Source organism: Musca autumnalis, unplaced genomic scaffold, assembly GCF_047663935.1.
Source record: "Musca autumnalis isolate F117 unplaced genomic scaffold, ASM4766393v1 scaffold_4, whole genome shotgun sequence".
NCBI classification, from domain to species: domain Eukaryota; kingdom Metazoa; phylum Arthropoda; class Insecta; order Diptera; family Muscidae; genus Musca; species Musca autumnalis.
The window spans coordinates 75,726,045-75,751,725 of NW_027411977.1; the positions used below are offsets into that span (position 1 = coordinate 75,726,045).

Sequence of the window (25,681 nt, forward strand, 5' to 3'; positions counted from 1 at the left end):
ATGCCTCACCTCTCTCTCCTACAAAATGACAATTGCCGCAAGTAAACTCGCCCAATGTAAATTGGGACTTAGAGCAGAACCTATTTCTTTTCGTGTTGCGTGTGCATTCAAAAAAAAAAAAAAAAAACAAAAACAAAATACGTGTATTTCAAATAGAAATCCATGTATTTTGTTTTTTTTTTTTTTAACGCAAACGCAACACGCAATTTAATAGGTTTTGTCCATACGTTTTTCATTTCATTTACCTGTGTAATAGGAAATAATGTTGAGAAAAAAAGTCGAAAGTGATCACCCTAGTATAGAACCTAAAGAAATACAACTTTTATCATGTGTTTGATTAACTTCTAAAATCAGTTCAATATTTATGTAGGGTTTAATTGTAGCTCAACGATGCCACAGAATTCTCATGGTTTGAATAGTTTTTTTTATTTAGTTTTAAACACTTAAAGACTGACTTCACACCAAGGCGTTGTGGGTGCAGTTGGATGAATTGAATGATGATGCTACGATTTTGTTACAATGAAATTGCAGCCAACCAACCGTACCTGCAAAACAGTGTTTATGATGTGTGGGGGGGGTTTAAGAGTGGCGTTTAATGGGGTCTTTAGTTGGGTTTCACATACAAAATTGTTGCAACTGTTGTCGACCGTTTTTTGTTGTTTGTTGAAACGATTATTTGCTATTGTTGTTGGTTGATGGTTCCGTTTTATAATTTGAGGTTTTTGTGGTTTGTAATCTCTCTTTGATGTCAGCAGAAGTCATGTCTAGGCGACAGGTAGCAATTGCAAGTATTCACAACATAAACGAACGTAAATAAATATAAAATAACATATTTAGATGTATGTATGTATGACTGTATGTATGTATCACATTGTTTATACATAAGTGGAACTGAGTTTATACCATATTATTGTAGTTTTTTGTATTTATTTTTATGCGAATGTAAGAAAGGTGTGAGAATCGTAACAATTTGAATTAGAAATAAATGTTTATAAAATTGGTGGGTGTTATTTTCCAAGTTTGTTTTGTAATTTAGTTTTTTTGTTAAATTATTATTAAAAACAGTTAATTGTTTTGTAGACTGTAGAAAAATTAAATTGGACGTGCGGTGAGAGAGTTTCACATTGTTGCTATAAAGACTAAATACATATGCAGTTTCATATGTTTAATATAGAACAAGTAACAAAGGGCCGAACCTATTATACCTCCACCATGAAACCTATGTCCACAATTTTACCTGAAATCGGGCGACATCGTTATATGGGGCTATTTCAAAACATTGACCAATGTCAACAATTTTAGGTAGATAAGTTTCTTGACCCCTTGATTGAAAATGCAGCTAAAAACGTCAAAACACCGGAAATCGGGGGATATCGTTATATGGGAACTACTCCAACACATTCACCTAGATCCACAATTTCTGGTAGATATGTTTCTTGGCCCCTAATTCGGCCTGAATATGTAGCTAAAAAATACCGCAAATCGGGGGGTACCGTTATATGGGAGCTATCCCAAAACATTGAGGACTGTCAACAATTTTTGGCAGATAAGTTTTTTGCCCCCCTCCCCAACTAGGAACCCTAAATGTCAAATTATAGCTAATTCCGATTGAAAATGCAGGAAAAAATTCAAAATTCCGAAATCGAAGGATTGGGTGACGTAGGGGATGGAAGATACCAACGAACGGTCCTGACCGGTTTAAACATGGCAAAGCCCAGGATTATCTTGATCCCTCTTTCATCTCAAGTGGACACTGACCTCCCCGTGGTGTCACCTGGGGAACTGCCTTTAACACCCGTTAATGGTAGTGAGCTAACATGTGCTGCGCGTTCACCCATAAGAACCTTGAAAACTTGGGTTTGGGCGTCGGGTTAGTAACCCTCCCCTAGAAAAAACAGCCTACTATGAAAAAAACGAAAGAAAAGAAAAACAAACCCCTCTAAAGTTGACGAACCCCGCAAACATTTTAAGGACCATGATCTGCGAATCTGCGCCTGGAATGTTCGCACTCTTTATAGAGAAGGTGCAGTGTTCGCATTGGCAGACGTACTTGAAAAGTACAAGGCCGATATTAGTGCCATACAGGAAATACGATGGATTGGGAAAGGAGTCACAACAACATCTAAAGGTGACGCACTGTAAAGCATGAGTTTGGTTGCGGATTCGTAGTTAGTCGGAGACTAAAACATCTGGTATCCAGCTTCACATCAGCGAATGAAAGACTTGCTACAATTCGAATAAAAGCAAAATTCTTCAACATCAGCTTTATTTGCGCTCACGCTCCCACTGAAGACAAGGACGAACTGACCAAAGATATATTTTATGAGCACTTAGAAGAAACATATGACATTAAAATAATACTAGGCGATTTTAATGCCAAAATTGGAAAGGAGAATATCTTTGGCCCAACAGTCGGGAATTTCAGTCTCCACAGTGAAACATCTGACAATGGTATGAGGCTGATAGACTTTGCAGCTGCAAAAAAACATGGTAGTTAGCAGTACCAGATTTAATCATCTCGATATTCATAAGGGCACCTGACTGTCTCCAGATCAAAGAACATGTAATCAAATTAATCATGTTGTGATAGATGGAAGACATTCGTCGAGCGTGTTGGATGTACGATCGTTCCGAGGCGCAAACATTGATTCGGACCATAACCTTCTTGCAGCTAGGTCTAAACGTTGCAAATAAAGCACGAACAGACACTACGCGGAAGTTGGACATCGATAGGCTGCAAACACAACAGAAAGCCACAGCATATTCCACTCAACTAGCCCAATTGCTTAATGATAGCACTCCTTGACCCGATAACATAACAACACAATGGCAAAATATTGCCCACTCCATACAAACAGTCGCAAAATCTATTCTTGGATTCCAGAGACTTCCACAAAGGAATTCATGGTATGACCAGGAGTGTCGTGCTGCTACCTAAGAGAAAAATGCGGCATATAGGGCTACTTTACAATCAGTAGCAACGCGTAGCGCATGAGAGAGATATCGGGAGAAAAGGAGAGAAGAGAAACGTCTTTTCCGCAAGAAAAAGAGAGAAATGGAAAAGCGGGAGTGTGAAAAAATCGAGATGTACAGGAGTCAGAATGAAGTCCGAAAATTCTACCAAATAGTGAAACATCAAACAGATGGCTTTGGTACAGGCACATCCTCATGTAGAGACCAGCAAGGTAATCTGGTAACAGATACAGATAGCGTGCTCAGGATATGGAAGGAGCATTTTTCCAATCTGCTGGTATCCAATAGTAGCGAAGACGATGATACCACAGATCTAATCCCAGAAGATGGTATAGAATGTATACCACCCGGCCAAGATGAGGTAAAGACAGTAATAAACCGGCTGAAGAATAATAAGGCAGCAGGAGCTGATGGCCTACCAACCGAGCTGTTTAAAACCGGAGGCGACAAGCTGATAAGGTGTATGCATGAGCTAGTTAGCACCATCTGGCAGGAAGAACGCGTACCCGACGATTGGAACCTGAGTATCCTGTGCCCAGTCCACAAGAAAGGAGATAAGACCGTATGCTCCAACTATAGGTGCATAAGTCTTCTCCCTATTGCCTATAAGATAGTGTCAGGGATATTGTGCGAACGACTAAAGCCAATGGGCAACGAAATAATTGGATCATACCAATGTGGCTTTAGACCTGGCAAGTCCACCATTGACCAGATATTTACCCTGCGGCAAATCCCTAAGAAGACCCAAGAGATGCAGATCGACACATATCACCTTTTTGTCGATTATAAAGCAGCTTTCGACAGTCCCCTCCGATCATAGGTATTCCATGCAATGTCTGAATTTGGTATCCCCGCGAAGCTCATCCGGCTTTGTAAAATGACTTTAACTGATACTAGGTCCTCAGTTAAAATTGGAAAGAACCTCTCCGAAGAATTTTGTACCAAAAGAGGTTTCAGACAAAGAGACAGCCTTTCGTGTGACCTATTTATCATTTTGCTGGAAAAGGTAATACGAGATGCAAATGTCAAAAGAAATGGCACGATCTACACCAATAGTCACATGTTACTTGCTTATGCTGATGACATAGACATCATAGGATGATCAGTAAAGGAAGTAACTGATACCTTTAGGAAGGTCGAAGGAGAATCTGCGAAAGTGGGTCTGGCGGTAAACGGCGAAAAGCCCAAATTGATGGTGTCGACGCGCAAAGCGTCCATAGAGCTCGGACCAACTTTGGAAGTTGGTACCTATAATTTTGAGGTAGTTAAAGACTTCGTCTACTTCAGCACTGCAATAAACACAACAAACGACATCAGCTGTGAAATAAAAAGAAGAATTGTTTTGGCCAACAGATGCTACTTTGGCTTAAGTAAGCACTTCAAAAACAAAGCCACAACTCGTCAAACAAAAATAACGCTTTACAAAACACTGATACTACCCGTGCTGATGTATGGTTCCGAAGCCTGGGTACTTGCGCAAGCAGATAAGGCAGTGCTTGGCGTGTTTGAGAGAAAATTTCTTCGAAAGATCTACGGACCGATCTGCGTTGACGGTAAATATCAACGTCGTCTGAACCACAAGCTGTATCTGCTATACAACGACATCAATATTGTTAAACGTATCGAGATTGAGCGATTGCGTTGGCTAGGCCATATAATAAGAATGAGCGATGATGAACCCGCTAAAAAGTCGTATAAATTCGAACCACATGGCGGTGCACGCAGAATTGGCAGGCCAAAGAATAGATGGCCCAAACAAGTGGATGAAGAGATGACAAGGCGCGGTATTCCAAAAAGCGAAGCACGAAACAGAGAAAATTGGAGATCTTTTCTTAGTTCGGTCTATAGAACAACTGTTCTGTAATGGGCCAGCTAAGTAAGTAAATTCTCTACAAGATTGGCTTTCGTAATTTTTTCTACGTTGTACCATTTGTTAGATATTTACGTTTACGTTGCGAAATTGCAGTCATGACATTGTTTTATGAGGAGGCGATACTGTCAATCCATTGTCCTAATTTGAACATCTATATCTCAATAACGGTAAATACTACGAAGATGCCATAATAGTCAATCTTGTAGAGAGTTTTCATAGCTATAACATTTTCTTTAGTCCCATTTCGATAGGACTTGTGGTTTTCAAGCAAAATCGCGAAACTCTAAAAAACACTTAAAAATGTCAACTTGAATCGCGATTTATTTAAAAAGCTCTCCGGCGATTTTTTTTTTTTTTGATTTTTCTCATCTATGAACATTGTAGTTTCAGAATCCGCAAAAACTTCCCTGGTGTAAGCACCTTCCATTTAAATTTGTTTCAAGAGCACCACCACCTAAGTTACTTATGGAAAATGGTTCTTTGGTTACTTTCCATAAAGTTTAAAATAATGAATCAAATATTATCTATTATTCATTTCCATTAAAATACATTGACCAAGAAGACGAAACAAGATGCCTCTAACAACAGTCAAATGTCAAAAAAAAAAAAAAAATGCCAAAATGCCTAGAATTGTGTGTATGAAAAACAAGTCACGACTTAGATCTCATGAACAAATTTGCTACAAGATTTTTTTCTATTGTTTGCTTCCTTTCTCTGCTGCTATTGTCTGAAATTGACAATAACTGCACCAACAACAACAGTTATAATAAACATAACAAAATGTTTAGAAACCAGACATAATAGAATTTAATGTCTGTTGGTATCTTTTTTGTTGTTGTTAAATGAAGGTGTACCCAATGAACTGTGAACTCACTCATAATCCTTTATGCAATGAAAGGTTCTTCTTACTCACTACTCATTCATTAGTTCAACAATGACTGTTTTGTAATGGATACAGCCAAAGGAAGTATGAAGTTAAGACGACAAAAAGGTATGTCAAATGTTATGAAAACAAGTAAAAGCCAACTGATGCTTGGCTTTGCAACTTGGCAACTATATACCCTCAGACTATGACTGTACAAAAACGATGCCCGGAGAGTGAACAGATTCCTAATTTAAACAAATTAAGAAATCGTTTATTTCGAGCTTAACTTTTTGTACCATCTACTTCTTTCCTGTCCTGTCTTCGAAATACTGAAAATCGGGATCTACCGATGTATGGGGGCTATACCGAAACGTGGATCTATGTTGAAAAATTTTGGTAGAATAGTTTTGTGACAAGTGGGAGCCTCAAACGTCAAATTGCGGGTACTTCTGTCAAAAAGGTAGCTAAAACCCTCAAAATACAGAAAATCGGGAGGTTTCGTTATACGGGGGTATACAAAACATGGACCTATGTTCACAATTTCTCGTGGAGAAGCTTTGTGACCTCGGGAAACCTAAAATGTCAAATTACAGTTAGCTCGTTTAAAAAATTGTACCTAAAACATTCAAAATACCGAAAATTGGGAGGTACAATTATATGGGGGTTATACCAAAACATGTACCTATGTTGACAAATTTTGGTGGAAAGTTTTGGACCTATGTTGACAATTATTGGTGGTGAAAATTTGTGACCTTTGGAAACCTGAAATGTTAAATTGCAGCTAGTTCGGTAACAAATTATACCTAAAATACTCAAAATACCGAACATCGGGAGGTACCATTATATGGGCGTTATATCAAAACATGGACCTATGTTTTTGTGGAGAAAATTTGTGATCATTGGGAATCAGAAATATCAAATTGCAGCTAGTTCGGTTAAAAATTTTACCTAAATACCGAAAATTGGGAGGTGCCGTTTTATGGGGTTTGTACCACAAAACTCGTTTAAAAAATTGTACCTAAAACATTCAAAATACCGAAAATTGGGAGGTACAATTATATGGAGGCTATACCAAAACATCGATCTCTGTTGACATTTTTTGGTGGAGAAAATTTGTGACGTCTGGGAACCTCAAATGTCAAATTGCAGCTAGTTCGATTGAAAATTGTACCTAAAATACTCAAAAAGCCGAACACCGGTAGGTATAATTATATGGGCGTTACACCAAACCTATGTTGACAGTTTTTTGTGGAGATGTTTTGTGATCAAAATGTAGCTACAATCTTCAAAATACCGAAAATCGGGAGGTACCGTTATATGGGGGCTATACCAAAAAGTGGTTCAAAATACCGAAAATCGGGAGGTACCGTTATATGGGGGCTATACCAAAAAGTGGTCCGATATAGCCCATCTTCGAACTTGACGAACTGCTTATGCAAAAATATAGCGCTTATTGCGAACGCTAGAGTGATTACAACAGACTGACATACGGACATGGCTAGATCGTATTAGAGTTTTATCCTGATAAAGAATATATATACTTTATATGATCGCGAATGATTAGTTCGATGTGTTACAAACAGAAAAACAAACTTAATATACCCTCCATACTATGGTGGAGGTTATAAAAACCCCATAGACGTCAGAAGTATTGCGTTTGGTTCATTTCTTTAGGTTCGAAGCTGGGGGTATATCTCTGTCGGCACAGCTGATTGAAAGTTTCTTACTTGTTACTTGTTAATTTCTCTTTTTCTTCTATTTTTCATCCATTACTTAACTTATCCTCTCCCAGCAACAAGTAAAAAAGTATCAGTCGGCTTTGTCGACAGAGATATGACTGGCTATATTGAAACAATTTCTTCCCAAAAAAAGTAGGGGGTTTTAAAAATCTTGGGCGTTTGAACCCACAACAATGTTGATTATGATTAAAGATCAAAAGTTTTGCGGAGGAGATGCTAAAAGGAATGGATCGACATTGACCATTAGGGGGTACCAGAGGGGGTTTTTTACACCCTTCGGGCAGTTTGCTCAAGAAGTATGGACTTGCCCCTGAAAAACTTTTACCTTCGTAATGGAGGTAGCGAATGCAAATAGCTTCAACAAAAGCCAAAGTGAGAGCAGGTCTTAAAGTGAACTTATCCGAAATTTTGTGTGAGAGGTACCAGAAGGAGTAGACAAATATTGTACATATTCGAAAGTGATCTATATCTGGTAGATATATTAGGATGTGCAAAGTATAGATTACATCGGTCACTCCCTTCAAGAGTTATCGTGCGCAAAATTTTTCCTGAAGGATTGGACCGATATAGCAACAAAAATCAAAGCGATTCGAGAGCAGGACCTAAACTGAACTTACCCGAAATTTTGTGTGGGAGGTACCCGAAGGAGTGGGCTGATTGGGTACATATTGGAACCTCATCTAAATCTGGTAGACTTTTCACGATGTCCAAAGTATGGACCAAATCGGTTACTCCCTTCAAGAGGTATCATGCACAAATTTTCCGAACATTTTGGAACATTTTGGAGGTACCGGAAGGAGTGGACCGATGTAGCTCATCTTCGAACTTAAACTAAGTTTGGACAAAATATTACGAAAGTCAAATTTTGAACCGAATCGGTTCATCCGTTCGTGAGTTATCGTGCGCACCAGCCAGACAGACAGACAGAACATTGCTTTGCATTGGACGAACATTGCTAAAACAACTCCAAATTGTCTGAAACACATTTCGTCCAAACATACTTGGGGTCTAAAACCATTATTTCGATGAGGCACATTTTGCCCGTAGCCTAAAGGCTGAGGGTATAAAAACACTCTTTACAAAACCTCCTACTAACCCATTGTAACAAGGGGTTGTCGCTCGAAATAAGTAGTTATTTTTTGGTCACTTAAATAAGTAGTTACTTAAAGTCGTGACTAGTTATTTAGCTACTTGTATAAGTGGTCAAAAATAACTAATTATTTCGAGCGACATGCCCTTCCTAAAATAATGAGTTAGTAGGGGGATTTGTAATGAGTATTTTTGTTGGGCTACTCTAGTATTTAGCTGGCTGCAATTGTTTCCCTTTAGAAAATGGCAAATAACATACGAGACCTACCTGCAGAAACTATTTGAAAATCTAGTAAGAAAAAACTGGTAATCAATTCAATTGTTAATAACATTTTCATCTGTCAATGTTGAGAGGATTTTCTTAAAAAACCAACCATTTTTCCCACCCTTATTGGGTGTTATTTTTTATAGCACAATTAACCTTTCGACATTTAAAGTTGACAGGTCTGGTGGTTGTTGCTGTGATCACTTAATCGATTAAACGATGAAGAGTAGTCAGGTATAGCTTTGGCGTTTTATTTTATTTTTTTTAATTTTACTTTGAAGTTCCTACTCACCTCTTGACTTTGTTCCAGTAGCTGTGAACTATGTGGCCGTATTGTAACCGGGTAATTTCTCAATTGTGTTAGTTGCTGATGTCGTGGCTGATGCTCTTGCTGCTCCTGTTGCTGCTGCTGCTGTTCCTCATCACTCTGTTGCTGTTGCAGTGATTGCGATTGTGGACGTATTAAAAATTGTCTACCATCTGTACCATAAATGGTCTCTTGTGGATCTTCTGGATCATCGGAATTTGTACTGGAACGACTATTGCCGCTGCTGCCACTGCTACTAATACCATCCGTTCGATGATTTGCATAGACGTTGTTGCCATCTTTTGTGTCTTTTGTTTGTCTCTTATCTTTGGTAGCGTCATTTGTTGTTGTTGATGATTCTTTGGCAACAGTTGCTGTCCCAGCAACGGCTGCTGTTGTGTCATCGGTAATTTGTTTTGTTGTCGTTATTTTGTTGGCTGTATTTGTTGTTTCTGTAGCGTAGACATTTAATATGCCTGTGGAGAGCGAGAAAAAAAAAATTTAAATTGCATTAACCAAAGAAACATCAAAATGGAAATTGTTAATTGGGAGATTAGTCCATTGTGTGACAAGAAGCTATGCATACATTTTTTTAGAGGATTTGTTCATGTAATCATCTATTTAATTGGATGATAACTTATTTGGACACTTGGAAAAAAACTAATCGTATAATTAAAGATATTTTCTTAATTATGTTTTATTTGTTGATGGGGATTATTAGGAATTTGTATTCCGCTATTTTTCAATCTTATAATGATAACGATAATTTATAATTATTAATAGATTTATTTGACAGTTGTTTTCTTAAAAAAATGAAATATAAATAAAATAATAAATAAAAAGAACCTAAAAATTGTGAAATGTGTAATGTACATACATATGGGGAATTCTCAGTGAAATTGGACACTTTTGCAAAAAGTGTTTTTTGATTTCCTTTATTTTTGCAATGTTAATACTACTCCTCATTTCAGTATACTTTCAGATTTTTTTAACTAACGGCTCCAAGATATGGCGCCTTAAAAAGTCGTATTCTGTAAAAACTATATGCAAAGAAATACTCATAACTTCTTTAAAAATGGTCCAGATAGAAAAAAAAAAATCTTTTTATACCCTACACCACTATGTGGGGAGGGTATTTATTATAAGTTGGTTTTGGCCAAAAAGTTTGTAACGCATCGAAATAATGGTCGTATACCCATACTTATATACATATATCAAAATGAATGTCTCGACGAGCTGAGTCGATCTGGCTATGTGTGTCCGTCAGTCCGTCCGTCCGACTGTCCATCTAAACCTTGTAATCACGCAACAGGTCACAATTCTGATCGGATCGTCACCAAATTCTGGGTGTTGATGAGGGTCCCGGAGGGGAAGAAGCCTATCGATTTTGGCGATGGTCGGATAATATTCAGGGGTCGGAATGGGCAAAAAACTTATTTGGCGAAAATGTCAACGTTTTATTTCAAAGCGAATATCTCCGCATTTATAGGGGGTATACCAAAAAAAGCTAATGAAAGTAGAAAATATCATCTTTACAACGATGTATAGTGGGTTGTCGTAGGTCGTCAAACAACGAAGATATCGCAATAGTCGCTAATACAACCCAACTTTTCATTTTTCCGATTTTAATTATAATGACGAATATCACAGCTTTGGATGGGGAGCTTCCAAAAACAGAGTCTGACTATGTCCCTAGGTCCCACATAGAAAGAAGCCTATTGATTTTGATGATTGTTGGATACTATTCAGGGGTCGGAATGGCCAAAAAATTATTTGGAGAAAAGGTCAACGTTTTATTTCAAAGCCAATATCTCCGTTTCTTTAAGAGGCAAATCAAAAGCAAAACCTGACAAAGAAAGTAGAAAATATCAAATTACAACGATGTAAAGTAGGTTGTCGTAGGTGGTCAAACAACAGAGATATCGCAATAATCGGTAATGCGTCCCATTTTCCATCCCATTTTGATCAGATCGTAACGTTTTTTTTTTGGGAGTTGATGCGGGTCCCACAGAGGAAGCAGCCTATTAAGTTTGTTGATGGTCGGATAATATTCAGGAGTCGGAATAAGCAAAAAGCTTATGTGGAGGAAAGTCAACGTTTTGTTCTTATGCGAATATCTCCGCTTCTGGTAGGAGTATTCCAAAAGGAAAGCCCGTCAATGGAAGAAGAAAAGATCTCCTTTATACTGATGCAAAGTATGTTGGCGAACGCTGACAAACAACCGAGATAAAAGATAAAAATCAGTAATATATCCAATTTTTCCATTTTTTGTAATCACGCTACAGGTTGGAATTTTGATCGGATAGTCACGTAATTATGGGGGTTGATGGGGGCCTACCGAGGAAGAAGCCTATTGATTTTGGTGATAGTCGGATAATGTTTAGGGGTCGGAATGGGAAAAAACTCTCGTGGAGACAAATTCAAATATGTGAATATGTCGGCTTCTAGTAGGGGTATTCCAACGGCAAATTCTGTCAATGGAAGCATGGTAGAACAAATACAAGGTAAAGTTAATACTACAACAAATACAACTCGAACAACAACCACAAAGGAATTTGTTTTTGTTTGTAAACCTTAGTGTCAACGTAAATGTAAACAAAACAAGGAAATGTCTATAAATTATTGGAATTTAAAAAACTAATAATTTTTCACATTTGATTGAATATTTTGGAAAACATGAATGAAAACTCGTTAGATTTTCAATTTGAATGTTTCCATATCATTCCACTAAATGCATAATTTCTCGCAGAAAGTAGAATACTTGCAAAAATGTTTCGGGTCGCTGGTAATTCATTGAAAAAAGAGAAGATGTTTCAATCATTTGCTTTTGAAAACAAAAAAGCACATGTTTATTAGGGCTTTATTCTTTTCAGGTTTAACAAAATACCACACATATAAACAAATATTGTACCCCCTATATAAGCGGTGTTTTAGTGTGCGGCATGTCGTTCGGACCTGGACGAGGTTACGTGTCAATGATAAGAAGGAGTATTTATGCGGAAATTGTTTTTTTTTATCAATAAATTTGTTCTGAAAAAAATATATATCCCTAATATACATTGAACATAGAAATAAATATATAAAATGACGTATGAATTTTGACACTAACACTACAGCCCAGTTCAGTCAGCTGGGTATTGCTGCTACCTTTTCTTGTTCTACCATGCAATGGAAGAAGAAAATATTACCTTTACATTGGTGTAAAGTATGTTGGCGAAGGTGGTCAAACAACAGAGATACCACAATAGTCGATAAGGCATCCAATTCTTCCATTTTGTGCAATCACGCTAAATTACGATTTAGACCGGATGGTCACTAAATTTTGGTTGCTTATGGGGTTCCCAGAGAGAAAGAGGCATATTATGTTTGGTGGCAGTCGGATTATATTCCCTAAACGAAATGTTTGCCAGTAAAAAACTTAGTCCTAAGTCACACTAGAGAGTTTCTTGAAACGAAAAATAGGAAGAGGCAACATCGCGAACACAAAAACCATGCACAGCGATTTCACTACTTCATACCCTTTGCCTATAAACTCGAAGTCGCCATGTTGAAACAGTGCTAGTGTGAACTTCGACTTTTGCACAGGGTTAGTGGTGTAGGGTATCACATGGTCGGCCCCGTCCCGCCTATAGCCTTTGCTCACTTGTTTTTTTTTGTATTTTTTGTTTAAAGCTCGTAAAAGAGAGAACTGTAAAAAATGTTTTCTCCCACAAAAGTTTTTTTGAAATAGTTCGGGAACGGAAAAATGGAAAATACGTAAAAACAAGTAAAAAAGTGTCAATCGGCTTTGCCGACAGATATATACCCTCAGCCGATGTGAAGCGAAACTTTCACCTCCGGACAGATAGATTGTATTTAAGGTCTCTTCAGAATTTTGTTGCCCTTTTTGGACATATGAATTTGCCGACAAAATTTGGATTAGGAATTAGCTGCACTAAGACACAAATGTTGAACTTTTGTGGGGAAGGTACCCTTAGGGAGGACCGATATGGGCCATATTAGAAGTTAAACTAAATTTTGACAAAATATTAGCAGATCCAAAGTTTGGACCAAATTGGTTTCCCCATTCAAGTGATAACGTCCTAGCATTTTACTGAAAATTTTTTAAATATTGGGGAGAAGTACCGAAAGTTGTGGACCGGTATTGCCCATGAAACTAAGTTTGGATATAATATGACGAAGACCAAATGTTGGGCCAAATCTGTTAAACAGTTCGAGAGTAATCGTGCTCTCCGACCGCAACATATGGTGACATAGGGGTTTTTTTTACAACTTTCGGGCTGTTTTTCCAAGAAATATGGACTTGCCCCTGAAAAAACTTTTACCGTCGTAATGGAGATAGCGAATGCAAATCGCTTCAACAAAAAATCAAAGTGATTCGAGAGCAGGTCTTAAAGTGAACTTAACCGAAATTTTGTGTGAGAGGTACCAGAAGGAGTAGACAAATATAGTTCATATTCGAACCTGATCTATATGTGGTATATATATATAAGGATGTGCAAAATATGGATTACATCGGTCACTCCCTTCAAGAGTTATTGTGCGCACAATTTATCCGAAAATTTTTGAACTTTTGTGGGGGAGGTACCTGAAGGAGTGGAACGATATGGTTTATCTTCGAATTTAAACTTTGTTTGGACAAAGTATTACGAAGGCCACATTTTGGACCGAATCGGCAGATCCGTTCGAGAGTTATCTTGCGCTCCAACCACTACACAAGGTGTCATAGGGGCTTTTTGCAGTTTTCCGACCATTTTCTCAGTAAGTATGGATTTGCCCCTGATGGAACTTGTACCGTCGTACAGGGGGAAGTGAATACAAGTTTTTGTAATAAAAATCAGAGCGATTCGAGAGCAGGTCCTAAACTGAACTTATCCGAAATTTTGAGGTGGGAGGCAAAGTATGGACCAAATCGGTTACTCTCTTCAAGAGTTATCGTGCCCACAAATTTTCCGAAGATTTTGGAACTTTGGTGGGGGAGGTACCGGAAGTAGTAGACCGATATAGCTCATCTTCGAACTTAAACTAAGTTTGGACAAAATATTACGAAAGCCAAAATTTGAACCGAATCGGTTCATCCGTTCGAGAGTTATCGTGCGCACCAGCTAGCCAGACAGACGGACGGACATTGCTAAATCAACTCCAAATTGTCTGAACACATTTCGTCCAAACATACTTGGGGTCTAAAACCATTATTTCGGTGAGGCACATTTTGCCCGTATGAAAGTGTATATAACCTTTCTAGCCTAAAGTCTGAGGGTATAAAAAACTGGAACACACGTCAAAGTCGGCGTATCAGCCAATCAGACGGCGGCAACCGTGTTACTATTTTTTACGCGCTCAAATTTATTCAGTAAAAAGTTTTTAAAGAGAGCGCCATTCAGCGCCATTTTTGTTTAACGAGAAGTGAACATTTTACAACTTTTTTGTGTACGTGAACGGGTTTTCGGGTAAAATGTATAAAAGTTGTAAAACTTTTTAGTTCTGGAACAAAGCTTAAGTAAACGCACATCTCAACAAAACTGCCAAAGTTATTTTTTATTTTTTTCTTTCTTTTAAGTTGATATTTACATTAGGCAATTTCCTTGCGGCAATTGTCAGTTTGTTGGTGAGAGAGGGTGTTGATAGACAAAGGGTTACCACATGCCTCACCTCTCTTACCTTCAAATTGACAATTGCGACAAGAAAAATGGCCTAATGTAAATTGGGACTATCAAATAATATAAAATAAAAAATTGCGCAGTGGGCTCCAATGCACCTTTAAAATCAATTTTTATCAACAATTGTACTCTTCGATTTTCTTAAATTTTTTTATTAAACTACGAATAATTAAAAAAAGTTTTAAGTCCTATTTGGTAGTGGGATTCGAATAATTACTAAGTGTTCCTAATTTTTTAAAATTTGTCAATACAATGTTTCCTTTATACCAGTGTGAATCATTTGTTTTTTACAAAAAAAAATAAAAATAAATAAATAAATAAATAAATAAATAAATAAATAAACAAAAATTACATTTTATAACATTTGTTTTGTTATTTCATTTAGGAATTTATCTTATAATTGTTCCACAAACATCCCATACGGGACAAGGGAGACTTCTTTCATATCATCTTGAATTTATCTTAAACATCTTAAAATCGGCTTCGTTTTTTTCGATTTTGAAAAATGGTTCGCAAATTATTGTACCATCATTAGTTGGTATTACCGAATGAAGTTTTTTTTTTGTGCTAGCGATAGGTTTAGCCATTGCATATTTCAAATTCAAATCCTCTTTCGTATTTAAATAATTATCTTTTGAAGAAATTAGCACTTTAATATTTGGTATATTATTTGGCTCGGATACCCAGTCATACAATTCCCGAGCTGTAGTTATTTGATGATCAATTAAGTTAGTTTTTTGTCCGGCGGCAATAAGGACTGCAGTATGGGTTAGATAAGTTCAACTTGCATAAATGCAAGATAAATGACATGTGTTATAGTTCGATTGAGAAAGGTTAGTCCATACCAAAGTTCAGTATCGTGTGCTGGATCTCGTTGTCATGGAAGATGAGTTCCATGACCCCTTAAATCACTAAACATCGAGTACTTCTTTGTGCTGGATTTGATGAGTAATTATGCTCAATTGAAAGCGGCATTCATCAATGGTAAAATTCCGACTAAATAAAAAGGCGGCTGCAGAGACGTCACGAAGTTTCTCTTCCGTCACTTCACTGAGAGGAGTGAAATCGCTTTTGTAAGGTTTACATCTCCAATTCCTACTGGATCTTTCGTGCCATGAGTTACAAAATCGCCAAAGCAAGTTCGAATTCCCGAAGCGAGTACAAATTTCCCCAGCAGAGGCGACGCGATTAGGGAATGAGCGTGATGAGCTTCATCGTACCAACGCCGGTGCTTCTTCTCAGCGTTAGAAATAACAATTCAGTTGCCGATCATCATCGCTGCACGTCATTTCCATTAATCGAGGACCCAACCAGAGCAAGTCGTGCAATAGAACAGTGATGGTGACGCTCGATTTATCAAAAGCATTTGATACTGTCAAGCACTCCACGCGGATTGAGGACATTGAAAAGGCCAAGTTTGAAACGTTGGATAGTTAATTACATGTGTGGACGCCAGTCGTAAGTGGAATTCAGGAGTAAGTCCAAGCCCCGTAGATTGAAACAGGCAGAACTGTTTAACCTCTACCTTTCCTGTACTTCACTCCCTCCAGACGGCATTGGAGGGAGGTCACATTCGACAGCATGTTAATGTCGTTCGCGAATGCCACAGATATTTGCGACAGGCTGACATGTAGAGACAATGTTCTCAAGTCCCTAGCCGGCAGAACTTGGAGTGCAGATAAAGAAACCTTGTTGTCCCATATAACTTGATAGCAATGCGATGGAAAAATATTCAAACCTGTCAGAATGCTGCTCTAAGAACTGCAGCAGGGTGCCTCCTCATGTCTGCTGTGGACCATCTGTAGGAGGAGACAAAGATCTTCCTTACATCTTCTACGAAGCAGCCATATTTCTAGACCTGGATATAGAGCCAGGGTCCGATTAAGCAGGAAAACGAACTGTTACAACAACCAACAGAATTAGATCAATTTAGATCAGGGAGCGGAAGGAGTGGACTGATAAGCATCATCTTCGAACATTATCTAAGATTCTTAGAAATATTACGATATGCAAATATTGGACCAACCAGCCACTACCATTGCTTGCGGTAAACTGCACTTGTGGGTACCCTTCGGGTACCTCGCACAATAAAATTTCGAAAAAGTGCAGTTTAAGGCTGCTGTCGAATCGCTTTGATTTTCTTCGCAATAACATGCATTCGCTCCCGCAATTACGATGGTCCATATTCGATCTATGTCTGGAAGAAATATTACGAAGCCGAAGAAGTGGATGGATATGGACCATCTTCAAACTTGATCTAAAATTTGACAAAAAACACAGGAAAAACACAGGAAAAAAGTGTTGTCACGGCGTGTTAGCGTTCAGAGCCAAACTCATAACTTTCAAAGGCAGCGCTAAGCGTTTGTCATGAAAGCACAACTAAATGGGAAAATCCTCATTGTTGTTGTAAAATACAAAACAAAAATGCATTTGAAAGAAGAAAAGTTCGAGGACATCGAAGCCGCTCCACATCCGATATGTCTGAAGAGTCTTTACCAAAGACGAAACATGCATGTCACATAGTGGTGGGTGTGTGGGTTCGAATCGTCGGCTTTCCTTTTTCACTTGCATAATAGATCATAAAGCTCGATTAAAAAAATTAAAAAAAATTAATCTTAAAAAAATGATCTTCGCCTAAAAAGGCAAAAATTTTCAAATAAATAAAATCAGCTGAGCCAGGCTGGGGTTTGAACCCACGTCCTTGAAAAACACAGGAAAAAAGTGTTGTCACGGCGTGTTAGAGTTCAGAGCCAAACTCATAACTTTCAAAGGCAGCGCTAAGCGTTTGTCATGAAAGCACAACTAAATGGGAAAATCCTCATTGTTGTTGTAAAATACAAAACAAAAATGCATTTGAAAGAAGAAAAGTTCGAGGACATCGAAGCCGCTCCACATCCGATATGTCTGAAGAGTCTTTACCGAAGACGAAACATGCATGTCACATAGTGGTGGGTGTGTGGGTTCGAATCGTCGGCTTTCCTTTTTCACTTGCATAATAGATCATAAAGCTCGATTAAAAAAATTAATCTTAAAAAAATGATCTTCGCCTAAAAAGGCAAAAATTTTCAAAAAAAATTGATCCGTTCGAAAATTATCGTATGGTCCAGACCTACACGCAGAAAAATATATGTACAAATATGTTTGGACCGAAACAATTACAGTTTAGTCTCGATAATCCGGACACTCGTTAATACGGACAACGCGGTAATCCGGACACTAGAATTTTTTACATTGTAGACATTTCATATTTTTCGTACCTCGATAATCCGGACATCAATATTTTTTTCCTCTTCTGAGCATTCGATTCTTATTTATTTTACAGACGTTTTCCTTCTTAGCAGTATCAATTGGTGTACAAATAAGAAAAAATAAGTTTTTCAAAGTTTTCGGCCCACATCTCGCCTTTTTGGCTAACCACTCTTGACTCAGTTATACAGTCAATATGGAATTAACTATCTAAATCTGTTGAATGATTTTCTACCGTTAAACCATTGATGGATGACTATGATAACCAACAGTATTTTAAACCTAGTGTTGGGTAGCCTAGTTCCGTTAAAAATCTGTGTTGGATGTTCGTGTTCTCTAAAGGAATGAGCAATGAACGGAAACAAACAAAACGATTCCCGTACCAATCACACAAAGCCACAAACTTTTCAGCTTCTCTGAATCGTTTCATTCTCACAACCAAAACAAAAACACAAACTTTTCATTGTAAAAAGATAGAAACCGTACGATTGCTGTATTGTAACTTCGGCTATGCTTTGCCGAGTTGTTTCATTCACCACCGAAACAAAAAGTATTTTTGGGAAACGTTTCCCGTGCGTATTGTCAATGACACACTCAGACACACGCACATGTGATTGCTTAACAACCCTATAAGTTAGCATCAGCATACCACAGTGAATTTTAACCACCACTAATCAGCATACCACAGTGAATTTTATCAACCACCAAACGTTTTTGATTTATTCACATGTGTTTAGTACTATTCCGTTTTCTATCTGCTCTTGTGGTGCTGAGTACTTTTCTCGTTTCGTTTTGTTTGCACTCACAAATGTAATCAAAACAAAACTAAACAGCGAGCTCGGCCAACGTGGGTTATGTTTCGTTTTGTATTGTTCCTATGGAAAATACGAAACGAAACGATTGGAAATGTTATTTAAAGTATTTTTACGTACGCTGGGAATGAGTTCAATAGCCTTCTGATTAGTGAGAAAGTTCATTGGGAACATGTATTCCAAGGATCAGCGTACGTAAAAATACTTTAAATAACATTTCCAATCGTTTCGTTTCGTATTTTCCATAGGAACAATACAAAACGAAACATAACCCACGTTGGCCGAGCTCGCTGTTTAGTTTTGTTTTGATTACATTTGTGAGTGCAAACAAAACGAAACGAGAAAAGTACTCAGCACCACAAGAGCAGATAGAAAACGGAATAGTACTAAACACATGTGAATAAATCAAAAACGTTTGGTGGTTGATAAAATTCACTGTGGTATGCTGATTAGTGGTGGTTAAAATTCACTGCGGTATGCTGATGCTAACTTATAGGGTTGTTAAGCAATCACATGTGCGTGTGTCTGAGTGTGTCATTGACAATACGCACGGGAAACGTTTCCCAAAAATACTTTTTGTTTCGGTGGTGAATGAAATAACTCGGCAAAGCATAGCCGAAGTTACAATACAGCAATCGTACGGTTTCTATCTTTTTACAATGAAAAGTTTGTGTTTTTGTTTTGGTTGTGAGAATGGAACGATTCAGAGAAGCTGAAAAGTTTGTGGCTTTGTGTGATTGGTACGGGAATCGTTTTGTTTGTTTCCGTTCATTGCCAAGGATATTTTACCTAGAAATGTTTAAAACATTTAAAGCGTTCTGAATAATAGCTTAGTTTTTAGATTTAGATTTTTTGGATTCTCTAACTGACAAAAATCGGTAACATTAAAAATTATGAATAAAAAGTTTAAATAAAAGTTGACAGCGCTCTTGTAATAGGTAGAATTTAACGATTACTTTTTTGATCGCCACCTTACTGAAAACTATCGTTAATTACCGAAGTTATAAGCATTTTACTTTTACCGATTTTTTCGGTACCGCAAAAAAATGAGTTAGAAAATCGCACTACTTGTATAGAAATTTCAATAAATTATTAAAAAAAGTATAAGTCCTTTTATTTTCATTACCGGCAACTACGGATTGTTGTAGTATTCTCCTAATTATGCATCCAATAAATTAAAATTCCATATTGTCGTATTCGTAGAATATAACATAGATATAAAACAATACCTTTTTTGGTTTCGCCAACGAGATAAAGTCAGTTGCTGATGTTCATAGAAATGGCTAAAATATATTCAACAAAATGAGATGAGTGCATTCGAAATCTGAAGTTATATCTCAAATCGTAAGAGTCTCGTGTTCCATGGACTCTGAAAATCAATATCCCTACATGGGCTACGAAGTTTATATCCTTGAAAAAAATCTATGAATAAATATACACCAATAGTAGAGAAGTTTTAGACTACAAAAATACACGGGAAATTTCAACTAAATTATGCTGGAGGCGTAAAATTAAGAAGTAAATTTGGTAGACAGGACAGCTGCTGCCAGTCTAAAAATGGTCGCAACCCGTGATATTTGCTTAACATGAATTCGTTTGACTTAGATGTCAGGTTATTATCTAGAAAACGTCCGTTATTAATGATTTTAACTTACAAAATTATATGTTTTTGTGACTACTCGGTAGTCCGGACATTTCGATAATCCGGACATCGCCGAAACATGTGGTGTCCGGATTATCGAGACTATACTGTATTTGTTTGGGACTGGTTGGATCCAAACATAATTTGTTTGTGTCCAAACAAATATATGTTTGCAACATTTTGTAACATATCTCAATTTTATTTTTTATGTTAGAACATATTTTTTATGGGTGGGGAGAGGATTTTTTTCAAAGAGAGTACAACAGTGCTCTCGCGGCTACGGAATGCTGTATTATAATAAAGAGCTGTGTGTATGTTATAATAGAAGACGTAGAAGCGAAGAAGGGGGCTTTGGTGCTTTGGATCAAACACGTGTGTTTCTTTTTTTGGTGTTGTTAACCAACGTAGCAAGCGAAGAGGAAAAGATAAAATGGTATGAATTATCTTGTTTTTTTCTTCAGTTTTTTAAATACCTTCGTAGAGTAAAGACGGTAAAGTGAGTGAATAAATCAAAGTTTTGTTATATCTTAAAGAAATGGTGCTTTTTAGTAAATTAAAAACCCAATACATTTTATGATGATTTCAACATTGAGGAAATGTGCTTTATTTCACAACTAAGGAGAAGCGTTCAACGATGTTTCTATGTTAGTGCATTTGTATGTAACATGCCTAAGGAAAAGTTCCTTCTAGGGATATGCATAGAATCACTTTCTGAGCCGATTTATGCATGAAGTATTTGATGCACCAAACACGCTGTATCTGTCCAATTTTGATGAAATTGAAATTGAAATGGAATGTGTTACGGAATTAGGTCTATAGATAAATGAGCCAAATTATATCAAAATCGGTTCAAATTTGGATATAGCTCCCATATAAATTTTCGGCCGAATTTTGATATTTGGTGCACGAAAGACGTTATATACATATATCCGATGTCAATGAAATTTGGAATGTGTGACGGAATTTGGTCTAGAAATAAGTGTGCCAAATTATATCAAAATCGGTACAGATTTGGATATAGCTCCCATATATATTTTTGGCCGATTTTTGGTATTTGGTGCACGAAACACGTTATATATGTCCGATCTCAATGAAATATGGAATGTGTGACGGAATTTGGTCTAGAAATAAGAGTGCCTTTCCTTACTGCACAGTGGATCCACCCATTGGCCAAAAATAAAAAAATTAATGTCAAAATTGTGGTACACCATCTGGCAGCTCTGACAGCTATGACATGGACCTTTTTATAAATATATTAGTTTTTGTTTCATTCGAACGCGATCTTCTTAAGAATAGCTTCAAAAGCCGGAACATTTTACTAATACTATTTGTTGTGAGTACAACCTATATTTTAAGTGCAAGTAAATATATCCAAAATATCGCGAAACTAATACGTATAGCAAAATATTGTAGTGAAGGTAATAGCTTAAGTTTCATTAAAAATAGTGTTTTAGCGTGTTGTGGAATTCTAGTTAGCTGCATATTTTCTTAGTGTATTTTCTAATGCCAATTCGATCATATACTTAAATTTGACCTAAGGTTTTAGTCATGATGTCCACCAGTGCCCACCTCGGGAATAATTTTCCAAGGTGGGTCATGGGTTTAAGATTATTCAGTATTAAAATCAGCTGCCATATAGGGCCAGACTATAAATGGTGGGTCACTGACTAAAGCTGCCCTAGAATAGGGTTTCTATGGATATATAAGCGTATAACTCAGTTGTCTGACCACGAACATTAACATAGTTGGCATCTGTGGAAAGATGAAGAAATCTTCTTCCGAATTTGTCTTACGTTGGCGGTACGTGCCTTCCAGGAAGAACGCTATAAGATCTATATTAAACATTTTACCAATTTTCAGACAAAAATTTTGATTTTTTTAATCCGCTAAATTAGTTGGATTTTATGTTGTTTTGGAGATTGTTTTGTTTCCCCAAGCCTATTTTTGCATCATAAGATAATGGGGACCTTTGTTCATGTCATTTTGTATTAACAGCATAAAACAATTCTTACCGTATACCCCCTCCAGAGGGGAAAGGGGGGACAATGTTACGCTCGTGGTGTCTTAAAACACTCTTCGCAGCAGCACAAAGCTGTAACTGGCGCATTGGCTTGATTTGTACACTCTAAATATTTTTGGCCACTTTCTCAATACAAGTGGATCCACTGTGTACTGGTTTCTTTTTAAAAGTGTGACTATTTACAAATTATTTCATTCAGTTTTTCTTTTATTAAAGTGTGTTATGTTTTTCTTTGGAATTTGGTATGTACCTCAGTAGTCCAGAAACTTCTCCACCAAAAATCGTAAAAATAGATCCATGTTTTGGTATAGCCCCCATATAATGGTACCCCCGACACGGTGCTCTTGAATCAAATTTGAATGGAAGGTGCTTACACCTGGGAAGTTTTTGCGGATTCTGAAACTACAATGTTCATAGATGAGAAAAATAAAAAAACAAAAAAAATCGCCGGATCGCTTTTTAAGTAAATCGCGATTCAAGTTGACATTTTTAGGGGTTGTTTAGGTTTTTTAAGGATTTTGGTTACAATTTTTAACCGAACTCGTTGTAATTTGACACTTGAGCTTTTCAGCGGTCACGAAACCACCAAAAATCGTCAATATGATTCCATGTTTTGGTATAGCCCCATATAACGGTACCCCTCTATTTTCGGTATTTAAGGATTTTAGGTACAGACCTAGCTGAAAATTTGACATTTGAGGTTCTCAGTTGTTCTGAAACTTTTCCACCAAAAAATCGCATCATATAAAGGCACCAACAGATTGAATAAATTTGTGACCTAATTTAGGCAATTGGAGTATCCATGGTCGAACAATTTTTGCACCTAACAGGAAACTAATTATTCCATTTAAGTTCAAAATATTTTATGGTGGAGGGTATAAAACTTTCGGCCTAGCCGAACTTGATGTTTTTATTTGTTTATTTTAATCTCGATGATTCGTAATAAATAAACGGGATCGGCAGTTTAAGTTTAAGCTGTTTATTTCGAAATTTTATCCCCGGTAAATTGAACATTCCCTTTGGATTAAGACTTAATTATCAAGATTATACTGTATTTCATATTCGAGACATTTTACTTTAATTTTGTGCATATTTTTAAAGGTTAGGCAAGTGAACGAAAAAAAAACACAATTTGTTTGTAGTCAGGTGAGAAAATTCCATGTATTTTTAATAGTTCCATTATTAAATACAGCCATTATTAAATACATAGGCACTGTCTTTTACATAGCAATGGCTCACTACTGTTCTATCTTTATCCTTTTTCATGAAAGTTTTTCAACTGAATATTTTTATTAAGATAATCATAGGTTCACACTCAGTTTCGTATCATATTATCGAATTATATAATTACAACAATTCCATTAACGTATTAATTAAATGTTGCATTTACAAAATAATGATTACAAACCGACCACATCGTACATATTCATTACATTTGCTGTCGTTGTTGTTTTTGTAATTTATGGTCCACTAAATTCACTTACCACACAACACAAAACAAATTAAAATTAATATTTTCATTTTGTCAAAACGATTGTCGCCGAAAAAAGTTTTTGTTTTTATTGTTATTGTTGCTGCGTGAGCTGTTTGTTTCTTTTAATTGTCGGAAGACTAGTTTTGCGACACTTTGATTGCGTTACGTTAATGATTTTCCGCTTTTCTTCCTTCAGTGGAATATTTTTATTTTGGAAATTTCACAAAACATTTTTTTCGTTTTTTTGAGATTCACGTTAAATGTCACGTTTGGTATTGAGGTTTGAGGTTCCTGTTGTTGTTGTTTTTTGTTTTATAAAAATCATACTTTTAATCCTGCCAAAGTATGTTTTATGTATGCCCCTTTTTGGCTCGTTTGAATTTAACGGAAATCTTCCAGGTAATTCGCGACGATAATTTTTCACCACAGAGCTGTGAAGGCAGAGGAGACACAAGTTGCTGGCAACACGTTCGAATAACGACTCGTTTCAATTGTTTCACGACACTGGCATTTATAAAACTTGTGAACCTTTAGGAAAGAAACAAAAAGAAACCAAACCACCAAACACGAACATTTTCCAACAATCATCGACAACAATGCTTTGCACAAACTAAAACATCTTGGCAAAATAGTGCCACCAAATCGTCGATACTGCCACTACTACTACTACCACTACTCTATGTACTCCCGTGGTATAAGATGATTATGCTGAGACCTTTTTGTCTCATATTGTCTGCCGTTGAATGTTAAAGCAACCAACCAACAAACAGTGAGAAGATCAGCTAGCTAACCATTGCATGCTGCTGAGGCTTCGTCGTCAACTGCGAACTAATCCAAAATCTTTGCACAATGATCTGGATACGGAAAAATTAATAATAATAAAATTACATCATATTAATGCAGACTCCCTAGTTTAGGTTAAAGGACTCGTGGCTGTCGTAGTATACAGTTACTCCACTCGGAGACCTTATTGTAAATAGAGTGCTTAGTATTTGCCATGTTTCGTGGGTTGAATTCATTCTTGCTGCAGCCATCTCAGACCCTTGGCAAGCAGAAGCAGACTTGTTGCCTCGGCTTGACAGAAGGAAGACGGAGATAGAATCGTGTATTCATCCATAATTAGCAATCTTCTGTTCGTGAACATTGGAAAGCGCCATAATAAGTGTCCGATTGTGCCTGTTTCTTTTTTAGACATGGTTATTATTCTGCAGTGATCCTTAGCTCCGAATTATTCATTATACCCTCAGCCTTTAGGCTAAAGAGGGCATATACTACTTACTAGGAAACATTGATACGACCAAAATTGTGCCTCATCGAAATAATGCTTTTAGACCCCAAGTGTGTTTGGACGAAATCGAAGTTAGACCATGTCGGCCCACTTCTTCCGGTACCTCTCCCACAAAAGTTTAAACAGTTTCGCTTAAATGGTGCGGACTAACATTTTAGCGAAATCTCGTAGGGAGTAACCGAATTGGTCATAACTAGACAGCGGAATTTTATGCAACCCCTATTTTTGGTCCGATTCATGCCAAATTTTTGAGACTAGGCATATTTTTGGCTTCTGATTACATTGCAATCGAAACATTTTTGCATATGCAAAATTTATGCATTTTACATATTTTCTTATGCAACAAATATTTCAATAATAGGTACAAAAAATGTTTCTGTGTACAGTTTTTCTGTTTAAAATTCTCTTCAGACAAGTCAATAAAATAG

The 25,681-nt window shown here is 36.9% G+C and overlaps 1 protein-coding gene across 1 annotated transcript in view; it reads right to left on the bottom strand.

Moving 5' to 3' along the window:
- The window catches only part of LOC141400771 (uncharacterized), a 51,398-nt gene extending 26,662 nt beyond the window's left edge, over nt 1-24,736 (bottom strand). Inside the window, exons 1-2 of the mRNA XM_073980261.1 lie at nt 23,976-24,736; nt 9,097-9,587 (exon numbers count right to left, since the gene is read on the bottom strand). Of these exons, the coding sequence (XP_073836362.1) occupies nt 9,097-9,587; nt 23,976-24,012 (528 nt within the window). The 5' untranslated portion in view covers nt 24,013-24,736. The remainder of the gene's footprint in view (nt 1-9,096; nt 9,588-23,975) is intronic.
- Nucleotides 24,737-25,681: the final 945 nt, after the last annotated feature.